This window comes from Protopterus annectens, chromosome 10.part0 (assembly GCF_019279795.1).
Source record: "Protopterus annectens isolate FY-2018-M chromosome 10.part0, PAN1.0, whole genome shotgun sequence".
In the NCBI taxonomy this organism is placed as follows: Eukaryota; Metazoa; Chordata; order Ceratodontiformes; family Protopteridae; genus Protopterus; species Protopterus annectens.
Genome location: NC_056744.1, coordinates 433,288,066 through 433,300,597, shown reverse-complemented (window position 1 = coordinate 433,300,597; position 12,532 = coordinate 433,288,066). Strand labels below are relative to the sequence as shown.

General features: G+C 36.6%; 1 protein-coding gene across 4 annotated transcripts in view; it reads left to right on the top strand.

The window, feature by feature from the left end:
* The first annotated feature begins 971 nt into the window (after positions 1-971).
* TIE1 (tyrosine kinase with immunoglobulin like and EGF like domains 1) overlaps positions 972-12,532 on the top strand; it is a 521,980-nt gene continuing 510,419 nt past the window's right edge. For 2 of the 4 annotated variants that reach the window (XM_044085330.1, XM_044085328.1), the window contains exon 1: positions 972-1,324. In XM_044085330.1, the coding sequence (XP_043941265.1) occupies positions 1,267-1,324 (58 nt within the window). In that variant the 5' untranslated portion in view covers positions 972-1,266. The remainder of the gene's footprint in view (positions 1,325-12,532) is intronic. The other 2 variants (XM_044085331.1, XM_044085329.1) reach the window with 1 other exon arrangement.

Genomic DNA, 12,532 nt, shown 5'->3' with positions numbered 1-12,532 from the left:
ATTACTCAGTCGTCAATCGTATACAGAGAAGAAAAGACAAATGGCACAGCACTGAATACTGTTTCCTATAGGAAATGATTGCCAAGATGGAGTCTTACGTATGCAGTAGCTATGGTTCACTTGTTTTGGGAGATTTCCCCCTTTTTCAAGTTGGTGCAACAATGGAGTTGGTATATAAGTATATATATGGTATATAAGTTTGTGGGGTGGGGGGTGGAGGGGAGCCCCCCCCCACCCCACAAAAAAAAACTTTGGGCACTTTTTAGATCCTTTTAACATGCTGACTTTCAAGAAGATGGTGTTTTATAGTAAAACCATTTGTGACTGAATGAATGTCTGCAGAACATGTATTAAATGTACTATAATAACAGAACAGGAATTACCAGTAAAATTAAAACTATATGCAGACTCCATACAGTGACTGTATCCTTACTTAAGCAATCTTACTTTCTCCTAATGGTAAAAGACATTTCACATTATATGACTCTTTATATTACCAGTTTTCCTGCAAAACAAACATAATTTTACACAGTGAGCACTAAGCAGTGAGCACTAAGCTTTTCAGCTCCTTATACAAACCACATATATTAGGCTAGGAATTGTAACTCAATCAAATATATTGCTTTATTACACTCTGTACATGTGTTTTCCCTTGCAGGAAATGGCATATTTCACTTTAAATTTGTTAAAAGATCTGCTTCCTAGACATTCCATATTTTTGTTTTTTTGCTCATCCTTAATTACTGTTTCAAGAAGTTATTATAAGACAAGTAGCATTTGTTAGCAGATTTGTCACATCTCTGCTGTTTTCTCCTTTCCCAAAGCAAGTCAGCAACTTCTGAAATTTCCACTTTGCTTTGCTTTAGACTTAAAGTGGAAATAGAAACCTTTCCTGGAACCTTCGCCCCACCCTCATCCTCTTGTCATTTCCATCTCAGAGAAACACAACAAATGTACAATTTGTTCACACCAAAAGTGAGACTGAAAACAAAAGACTGAACAGTAGAGACAAGAAGTGCCTTACTGACAGAAACTCAAATTACTATCAAAGATGGCAAGAAAAAGAAGTAACATGATAGCTCTGTGACAAAAAAAGGCAGAAACATCAGGCCAAAAAGTTGAAATATAATCAAATTGTTAAGGAAATATGTGCTTTTGTAAATGTTCACATGTGCTGTACCTGAAGTGCTTAAAAGACGATGATTTCAACTAAAGGCAAAATCTAAGGATTTACTGTGAAAAATACCCAGCTTAAAGGATTTCAGGATGTCAACAGCAGTGTATTTTTGGACCCTGTCATTGCTTCTTCTATTCTGCATCTCAGGTAAATTCTTTTTTACTACTGATTGTATTGACATATTATCCCTTGCTTTAATCTCCCATTATGTAGAAAAGTGCTAGAAAGTTATATACATCAAGAAATATTTTTCACTACTGTATCATGTAACACTTGTGTCTTGGCAGATATAAGTCTACATTTGTTTTATTAATCTATTATTAAGAGGGTACTAACTGCAGTTGTATAGCAGACATAAATTAGAGAATTTAGGGACTCAGCTTTTGTCTTTTTCTGCTCAGAAAAGTCTGGATTTTGTTGGCATTGTACTATTAAAAACAGGAAAATACGGACAATGGTCTGGCCTGACATAACTTCCTTTTTACGATAAAAAGATAGGCAATGTAAATAGCATTTAAGCGCCACTGCTGAAATACCTGGAAACAATGAAGCGTAATGTAAACAAAGGCAAATAAAAAATGGGAAGCAACAGTTTTGACTGCTCACAGGCATCGCTTGATTGAGCTTTTAATTTGTTAACTTAGTAAATCATTTGGCACAACTGCCTCTTTTCAGGGGTAAAATATCAACACTGCATGGGTCAGAGACTTATCAAGAATTACACACCAAACAAATGGAAAATGAAAGAATAAAGCACAGGACTAAAGGTTGCTTGTTAAGTGTGCAGCTTTAATGCTCTTAGCTCTAACACCAGTTTTCTTACTTTTTTCCTAGATTTGCATATTGTTAAGGTCAGAAATGCAATTTGCTGTGTAATGCTCTACTCTGAGATACTTTAAAAGTGGTAGCCTTAGTATGAAATTGCTGTTTCAGTGAATTAGATCCACCAAGTAGAAAAATCAATGGTTTGCAGAAGTTCCAGTTCAGACAGCTTGACTGTTAAAAGTATATAACATTTTTAGGCTGTGTAGGTTACATGGGAAGGCCACTACACTCCATATATACCTGTAATACGCATATATCATCAAAGATGAAATGACTGTATAAATAATCCTTATCTACTCAGTGAGAGATTTTAACTTTTGGATGAAACCGTTGTAGAAGCTCTATTTATTTTTTACATTTTTTTCTTTTTTTTTCATGTATAAACTGCTCCATGTTGTAACTTTTACAAATTTCCAAATGACTACATGCACTGAATACATTGTATCTTAAATTGCAGTTGTGACAATTACTATGCCTAGAGCCTCCTACAGATGCCTGTTAACCTGAGTTTGATTTTAATAGGATATTAATTTGCAAGTAGGCATGTGAAACTAATGTGTCCTATATCATCTGTACATTTTTCTGTACCACCAGTGTATTCATTCCTTTGGGTAACATGCAGCTTTTTTGTATTATGCTTGTAGTTATCTGTATAGCATGTATTTATTTTGACAATTGTGACTGAACAGTTTAGTTCTTTACACCCTCATCCTCTGCCATTGCTATAACAATAATTATGGCATATGAACTAAACTTCGGAAGTGCTAACTACTGGTCTGTCTACAAACTGCAGTTTTTTATCAAAAACTAAATGTACACTTGACACAACTGAAGTGAAAGTATATATTTTTTTTCTATTTATACATTTGTTAACCAGGTGGGTAGGCTGTTTACGCAACTTGTTTCTGCAATGAACTTAAAAAATAGCACTGTGAGTGCTGATGTTATCTGCGTGCAATATATGTCAGATAACACAGACATATTTAATCTGTACATGCAAAATGTTAATGTTGTGTGAAGAGAATGTTAATGTTCTGTAAAGGAGACTATAATACAGCCACCAATTTTGGTCACCACTGAAGGATGGAAGTTGCATTCTTGATACTTGAATGTCACTGGTTTGGTCATGCCCTGGTTTGACTGGAGGCCTTCAGCTCCAAGATCTGAGGTTTAATCCTGATTTCTGCTAATACCTTTTGAAGGCAATATTGGCTCTTTTAGCTCCCTTGCACATTTCTGCCAGAGACCCTAGTTTATTTCCACCATCTAAATACCTGATGGCTGACTGGGTAATCTAATACAGCTTTTGTCGCTGTGCTGTCACTGCATGTAGCTTTTACTCTTGTGCTATGAAATATAACTGGACAGGACTCACAAGTTTCAGTTCATTTAGTTAGTTAACAGATCGTTAAATGTGAATGACAAAAATAAATTTGATACAATATTAAAAGCAGACTTCTGCGGTAGTGCAGTGGTAGCATTGTTGCCTCACAGCAAGAGGTTCTCCCGTTCGATTCTTGGCTGGAGGGCGGGGAGTGCCTTCTGTGTGGAGTCTGCATGTCCTCCCCGCGGTTGGGTGGGCATTCAAAAGACATGCATAAATGGGCGTGCCTTCGTTGAAGGTTGAACGTCGAGCTGGCACCTCGGCGTTTGTGAAAATCTACTGCCAATCATTAGCGGACAGGAGTTCCGCTGTGGCGACCCCTAACCAGGAAAAAGCCAAAAGATAACAACATTAAAAGCATTATGTCTTGACTCTTCTACAATGATTATGATCATTTAATTGTGGCAACATTAAGTCAGTGGAACTACATCAGTGTTGCTACTCAACCCTACCCCCAACCCAGATGAATGAAGGTTATGATTCTGTTGCTGCAGAATTCAAAGGACTATGATACCTTACATCTGCTATAAAACATTAGGGTCACAGTACTTGCTTTACCCCTTTTTCAGAGATATGCATGCTGCAGGACCACTCAGTATGCCCAGCAGGTCCTGTAGCAGTTCTGTGATCTTATACTGATGGGTAGATAAATAGTAACAAGCTGTTGTTACTACTGTTAGATGTACAGTAGACTTTTGGTCTTACAGTGGGAGAGAATGGTCATGAACTGCAGCATCATTTCTTGATTAACAATAAAGATAACTTAATTTCATAGCATAGGAATGTAAATAAAGAAGTAATATTTAACCATTTAGCTACAGGTTGAGTTTCAGAAGTTCTTCCTCCATTGCTGACTATTTCAGCCATGTTTTGTTCTCTATTTACACAAGGTTATTCTTCTAAAATGGCCTTATACTTTTGTCTTAAAGTTTCCTTTCTAGATAGCTTAACAGTCATACCTTGAAGTTTCACATATATTTTCTCAATTTCCACTTCTTTATTGTCAAAGCATATAAAATCTTATAAATTATAACATCAAGGGATATATAAGCAATTATTTTTAGCTCTGATGTTTTATCAGCATAGTGTATTTATGATTTTAATAATATATATAGGATTCCTGAGAAACTGTGATATGTTCTGCTTACTTGAAAAGCCATAGGTGACAGATGTTAATTAATTGGCAAATATTAAGGTCTAGCTTGGCCTATTTTTTTTAGTTCTGCCCATCTGGCATTATATCTTAAACTGTTTTATTTTTTTGTGGTACAGTGCTCTGGGCAACATATTTCAGACACTGCATGAAAACAGCATTTTAGTATGTGTTTTTCACTTGTAAATATATGGGAACAACTACTTCTTGTAATTAGTGGGGTAGATTATTTTGGGTCTATATTAGAACATCGAAGTTTCAGAACTTCGAATGTTCTAATATCGACCCCTATTCAGCAAGCTGAAAATAGAGAAGCTACAGAAAACCAAATTCTTTTGTCCGTTTCGGTCGCTTTGCTATTTTCAGTACTGTGGTGGAAAGTTACGGGTCGGGTTCAGGTAAGTGTGCGATTGGGCGTGGGTTAGGTGAGTTAGGGTTAGGGCACGGGTCAGGTAAGTGTGCGATTGTGTGGACATGAGGGTTAGGGCGGGTTAGGTGAGTTAGGTTTAGGGCACGGGTCAGGTAAGTGTGTGATTGTGTGGACGTGAGGGTTAGGGTGGGTTAAGGAAAGGGTGCGGGTCAGGTAAGTGTGCGATCGTGTGGATGTGAGGATTACGGTGGGGTAGGTGAGTTAGGGTTCGGGCGTGAATGAGGTGAGTGTGCGATAGTGACAGACCTTAGGGTTATGGTTTGGGTTAAGGTAAGTGGATGAATAGTGATGTATGTACAGTTTAGTGTAGGGTTAGATGTAAGATTTTAGGTGTATGTGTGTGGGTTGCTGTTTGTTTGGTGTGCTTATGTTGTGTGCATGTGTTTTGGAACAGCAAATATTTTCCCTAGGAACATGTTCAATGCTTTCAGCTTTCACTGAATAGGGGTCAATATTAGAACATTCGAAGCTGTGAAACTTCAATATTCTAATATAGACCCATTATTTTTATTATTTATTCAAAATACTTTTACAATTTTTTTGAAAAAAAATTAATTTTAAAAAGTTGGTGTAGTACCAGTGACAACCACATGGCATATAGGGTAGGGTACTTGAGTTCAATACCTAGACAAGGGTCAGTGTTTTCTTTTTCTGTTCACTTGCTAATACAATACTGCATTAATCATATAATCTACATTGGATGCTTCTGTATTCAAAAATCATGATCACTGTAGTTTCCTGGTCAAAAGGAGAAAATGGTCATAGAGGAAGTTAGGTACTTGACTATCCAGAAACTCCTGTTCGGTCCAGTGGCGGTGAAAAACAAAAATGTGGAGGTGGTAGTTCTGGGGTCAATTCCCAGACAAGGGTCAATGATTTTATTTCCTATTCAGTTGTTAATAGAATACTAGGTTACGGTTCTGCACTGGATGCTTATGTGTTCAAAAATCTCCATTATGGTGGTGGTGTCCTAATTTAAAAGAAAAGGTATTCTTCAGGTAAACCAGGTACCTGGTTGTCCAGAGACTTCTGCTTATTCCAGTGGCAGTGAAAACTGTGAGGAATGCAGTGGGCCCTGGCATCAATCTCCAGACAAGGTTCAGTGTTTTCCTTTCCTGTTCAGTTGTTAAAGCAATTTTAGGTTAGTGATTTATTCAAACCTCACTTTTATGGACAACCATATCCTGGTTTTATTTTTGTAAATGTGAAATGCAAGACATTTATGTATTTGATATACACTGTATTTAACTCTCTGAGGAAATGTACTATATACATATCTGGTTTGAACCCACTCCGATGAAATTTTACAACCTATTCAAGATTAAGAAAAACTGCAATTGATAGGCTAGGAAGTACTTTAATAAAATAATACAAATGATAAAAGATGGGTTGTGTCTTAATTTAGTTCACAGTGTAACACAGATGACTAATTGCAAAGTAAAATATGAATGCCCAGCATACATTTTGTAGGGTAAAAGTAACATGTTTGTGTTTAAATGAAATTTCTGTGAGAGATATCATAAAGAAAATTATATTTTAGCTACATAAATTATATTTCTGAAAATAAAAGCTTAAAACAACATATACACACTTGTGTGCATGCATACACACATACACACACACACACACACACACACACACACACACAAACACACACACACACACAAACACACACACACACACACACACACACACACACACACACACACACACACACACACACACACACAGCTGATTTTACCTGAGTTATGCCAATCTCCAACAAGTTCTTAACTTCATAGAATGATGCCATGACATTCTACATTTTAAGAAGTAATATCAACTTTATAATAATGTTTCTTCTCATTTCTTCTCTTTCCTTTTGCTTTGAGACACTGCTGTCTGGTGAATGTAAGACTATTGCAGAACAAACATAGCAAAACCCCATTTATTTTTTTCTTTGCTGTTGGTGAAATTTTTAGTAGGTAATTCTAGCTGCGGTAAATATCTACATTAATAGGACATTGCTGGTTTTCTTAAATATTACAGTAGAGCATTAAACAGAGGATATAGATAAATCCAGAGGAAAAAAGGTACTATAAAAGCAAGTTGTCAGGTGATCCGACCATACATGTGCTCTTCCAATAATTAACTATAGTAATAGTTAAAGTATATGTACATGATAAAACTTATGCTGTTTTTCTAATGCATTTGATTTCATTGGGTACTGGTATCCATGTCACCCATGTTGATTTTGCACTGGTCTACAGTATCTGACTTGAACCTTGGACTGCCATTCTGTCACATGCCACAAGTTCTGTTATGCAAGGTTAATTAGCATGTATATGGTCTGTGTTTTTCTGGGCCTGGCATGCCACCTTATAGCTCTCATTTTGGGGCAGTCCTCAGCAACAAGCAAGTTGCTTTGTCTCATAGCCAGAGCTGTTTCACTGAAGTGCTGTACTAGTCATCACGTTGCTTAAGGCACTGTGCCATGAAACTCTATTTTAAGTGTTTATAGCTACAGACCTGTTTAGGACTGGAACAGAAACAGAAAAGCACATATAACATAGCCATTGGCAGTCTGAGAATGCAACTGTTTTAAATCAACTATGTCAGCTGTTTTTTTTTAATCCTGAAATGCTGTCACCATTTATGGGAGGATTGCTGATGGGAGCGATTCCTGCCCCATAACGTGAAGAATTCTGGTATGATGTTATGTCCCCATATTTACAGCCTAAATAATAACATCGCAATGGTAATCTTCACAGATTTGTCACTACAGTTTTTACACAGCTTCTAGGTAATGATGCCAGAACAGAGTCTGTTAAAAAAATAAGCCCGGTGTTGTTAAGGTGAAGAGATTCATTAAAAGGGACTTGTCAGTATATATATATATATATATATATATATATATATATATATATATATATATATATATATATCATGTCCTGATTCTTATTTCAGGCGAAAACACTACATTAAAATTATTTTATTTGTATTCGATTATTGTTTGAAAAAAAGAAACAGAACATTGATTACAGAGTGAACTCATTTTCATTATATTCAGGATGAAATCTCTGCTCTTCGTCTGATGAAAGATTTTCTTCACGTTATTTCCCGGTTTGTGGTCTGTGAATAGGTTTATGTACAGGAAGATATGCATTTCAGAGAGAGTGAGTGGTATCCCTAAGGCAATGCAAAAGAGTTTAGGTGATGGTTTAGTTAATAACTCCAGCTTTGCAGATCTGTTAACTTTAGCACAGATTACTGAAATCATGCATCGATTCTGAATCATTCTGAAGCATTATAGTACTGTCATGAAAGGATATGGTTTGGTAAATTAGCTAATTCTGTTAAACCAATTAAACAGGAAAACCACTTACCATTTTTTATGTGAGAGGCTAAGATCCACTCAATTCCCATATAAGACGGAGCATTAGAATCTCCCCTGTGCAATTCCCAAACAATGCAACTAACTCTGTGGACTCCAAACTAAGTTTAAGTTGTAACAGTTGGAATGGGTTGTCTATTTTGTCTCCAAAATCAGTTGCATGGGCTTCATTGAATGAAGCGGAGCAGGGTTTGCCACATAAAACTGGGGGGTCTGGGTAGTTTAGTGTTAATTCCAATGTCTGCCATGAACTTGAATAGACCAAAGTGGTTAAATATCTGAATCCTATACAATATTCCCTATATATTTTGGGTTAACTGGTTTTCTTGTTTATAGGAATATTTGTTGGGACACTAAGGAAAGCTGTGGCTTCCAATCAGAAATTATAGATCCATAATTACAAGTCCCATATATTTGAAAAATAAAGTGTAGAGTGCATGAGAACATGCTATATAAGTGCATGCTCTAAAACCTGGGTTCTATGCCGATAAGTCCTAAATATGATTAAAACCCATTCTCCTACATGTTCCATTTCTATCCCAATGGTATTTAGTGAGCAAATTTCTTTGGAGCATTTATAGTTACTAGCCTAGGCTACAAGCTAAATAACTGCATTGTATTAGTATTTTTTCTACTTAACTGATCTTGTCTAGTTTGCGTTTCTTCAAGATGGCAACTAGACCTTTGCAACCCCCTGATGTGATGGGGAATTTACAAAAGTCTCATGCACTTAATGTTGATGGTTCAACCCATCTTTAGAAACATCATGGAATTAAAAGCTGCCTGTGCTAAGCAGGAGGCAAGTCTACACATTCAGAGGTAACAGAGAAACAGCAAGCAGAATTCTATGCAGAGGGAAGTAATTACAGGCCATCCTTAGAAAGTGGTTGACTAGCAGCTTGTAACATACAGACTCAAGCAAAAACTAGATGAACTTCAGAACAGGAGTCATTGCAACAATCTATAGTTTATTGGAATACTGGATGGAAAAGAAGGGAGAGACCCCATAGATTTCATTGTGGGGCCTTTGGCAACAGAAAAGGTTCATTAGTATTAATTCTAGGCATAGATTGTCTATAACTTGTCTAGACATGTTATTGTCCAGTTCTTGGATTTTACAGTAAGAGAGATGGTAGTGAGAAGGGGCAGGAGTCTGAGCAGCAGGTGTGAGTGGTCCTAGATTACAGTAATGCCCTAATCATGAAAAGGAAGGTTACGGTTTCCTACATTTGTAAGATTACTTTTGTAAAATGAGGAAGATAAGCACTTCATGTCAACTTAGATTTTTGTCAAATTTGCATTTTATCTACACTGGTCAATCAATGTTTTTTGATATCCAGGAGGATTTTAATGCATTTTTTCATACTGCTCAGCAGCAATCACAAATGGACATTTCTAGAAATGGCATGTCTGCTATGGAGTCAGAACTGAAGGCCAAAGGAAGCAGACACATATCTCATTTTGCCTCAAATTCACCAGGGAAATTGCCTTAAGGGAAAAAGCAGAAGGCGCAACCCTCTGTGAAGCCACCATCAGGAGCCATGGGAGAAAGATCTCTGCTCATCAGACTCTTAATACAGAGTAGCTACCTTTGAGCTACAGATTTACTCCACTGGAAGAAGAAAATGACTATGACATAGGATGTAATGATTTTACTACTCCAGATCCAGTGCTGGCAGATCTTGATGTAATGAAGAAATGTCAAGTAGAGAGATATGTGGTGGTACATGTCATGGCCAAAGTGATAAACAGGGTGCTATCCCTTGAAAGGTAGCAAATTTGTGTTGCATTTCATGCTCAAATTGAGAAGTGACCCTTACTTTGATACTGGAAGGTCCCAGCCACATGGCCTTCACCAGTTTTGACTTGACTTTGGGTATAACATGGACTATATTTACACTGGTTGGGTATACTGAATATTTAATAGGAGGGTATAATTATAAAGATATACTTATTTACTATGTAAAGACAGCTGTCGAGTAAGGTTATGAACTTTGGGTTGGGTACATTCTTTTGGTTTTTGACAGTCTCGGCTCCAAGGTAATCCCTTGAGATTAGCATTTGTTAGCAGTAAACTGGACATGCCTATTCCCACTCCATGTATCTCAGTGTTTCTACTTGTCTTTTTTTCTCCCACAATCTTTATATAGTTTACTTGAATATTGCCATTTCGTTATGACTAGCAGAGTATATATGATTCATGTACAGGCCATGTCAGCAACCAGTTAGCTGGTGCATGATGTTCGCTGAGATCCACAGAGAACTATTTAAAGGGACTTCATAGAGTGCACTGATTATAGCAACCACTGTAAAGCAACAAGCTTGTTTGAACTTGTGGGAATCTTTGTGGGTTGATTTAGTTTTCCTTCATGAATCCAAATTGAAAAACAAAGGATCAGAAATGTTTCTTAGAACATGGAAGGAATGGGGAATCTCTAATAGCAGGGCTTCTACTAAACTGTTTTCAAGAGCTGTAGACTTCTTCAGATCAATGGACATTTGGAGCATTCATCAAGTACTGATTGATATTTTCAGGGTTATTTTTATTTCTATGTCAGGATTCTCATTGAAATGTTGTCTTGGACTGCCTTACTAAGGTGCTTATGTTTTACTTTACTGGCTCAGTAACATTTCCTTTTAGTTCATCTGAACTGTGTTTTTATTTGTTTCTATTCATTCAGTGATATAGCCATCTGAGGCTTACTGCACAGAGTTAGATGCTGCTGGCAGTTTTTCTGTTTTTCTCTATTACCTACATCTAGAAGACCATCTGAGGAGACTAAAAAGCAGAATAACTAGTACTCCTAGCACTAGAAGTATAAATGGATGAATAGTAGTCATCTGAGGGAATATTATCACTGGCAGACAAATGAATGTCAGTACAGACTATATACATTAGATTAGGAGACCAAATTCACCAAACATGGAACAAAACACTGAAAACAAAAAAAAAAACAAGTCCACGAGCACCACCAACGAAGCAGTAAACCTTTTACTGGAAAAACACAAAGTGCTTTTGTCTAGCATGAGGTTAAACTTCATCAGCGCTTAGTCTGTATTTCCAGTAAAAGGTTTACTGCTTCACTGGTGGTGCTCATGGATCTGTTTATTTGTTTATTTTTTTTTTAATTAGATTAGGAGACTCAACTGGGGAAGCAAGCTTGTAATACTTTTATAGGAATTCAAAGAAAGGCTACACCAAAACTTATGCTATCAAACTGAGCTAGGCTAAAATAACTTCAGAACAAAGTTAGCAAAATTGCCAATTTAGATAAATGTCTTATCAGCTGGAGATCAATACAGGAAAGTAAAACCCATGGTCTGGATTTCTACCAGCTATCAGAGACAATGGGAAAATAACTGTGTCTCCTATAATTCTTGTAGTTAATTTAAAATATTAAGAGTGTCTAAACACAAGGACCATTTGCTTAACATGGGGCTTTATTATCCCTTCACCTAGTGGTCCACAGTTCTGTTGTCCAAGTAAAATATTCAACATTCAGCAATTTGATATAGTCTTGTGGTTTTCCATTGCCTTGTGGTAGACATTTTGGTTGCTAAAAGCATAGTATGGAGAATAGGATTGGAGTTGTTAAGTTCAGGAGAGAAACCATAAAAAATATCTTGTCCCTGATTTCCCCAGTTAGCTAAATCTTCTCTGGCCTGTCTCAAAAGATTATCCATAATTGTTTAATTAAGGTATATTTCTATTCTTTATGTCCCCAGGTAGCATTATAATGGCTTAATTGACTGCACCAACAATGAGACATATCTCAGAAATCATTTAGATAACAAATTTCGTATTAGAAAAAGCAGTAAGGCATTTCTCGACAAACACCCCCATTTTTGGGAAGGAAGTGATTTTTTTTGAAAATGTTCTCAGAAGGTGAGAAATTTGATTGTCTAGAAGCTCTCTTAAAGTAAGTCTGTCTAGACTCCTTCAGCCTGTCATAGCAGCTACTGATTGGCATAGCATCAGTTTTAGATATGCCAGTCTTTTAAATCTCACCAAGTGTGAACTTGCAAAAAAGAACCATAGAAAGGGGAGCTGACAATCAGCACAATCAGCTGGTAATTTGCATTTTAAAGAAACATTGGGTGGAACTGACGTAATATTATGTTTATCAGAAACAAGCATGCCATACAGCAAAATCTGAAAGAGTCTTGAATGTGGAGTTAGAATAAAGCTG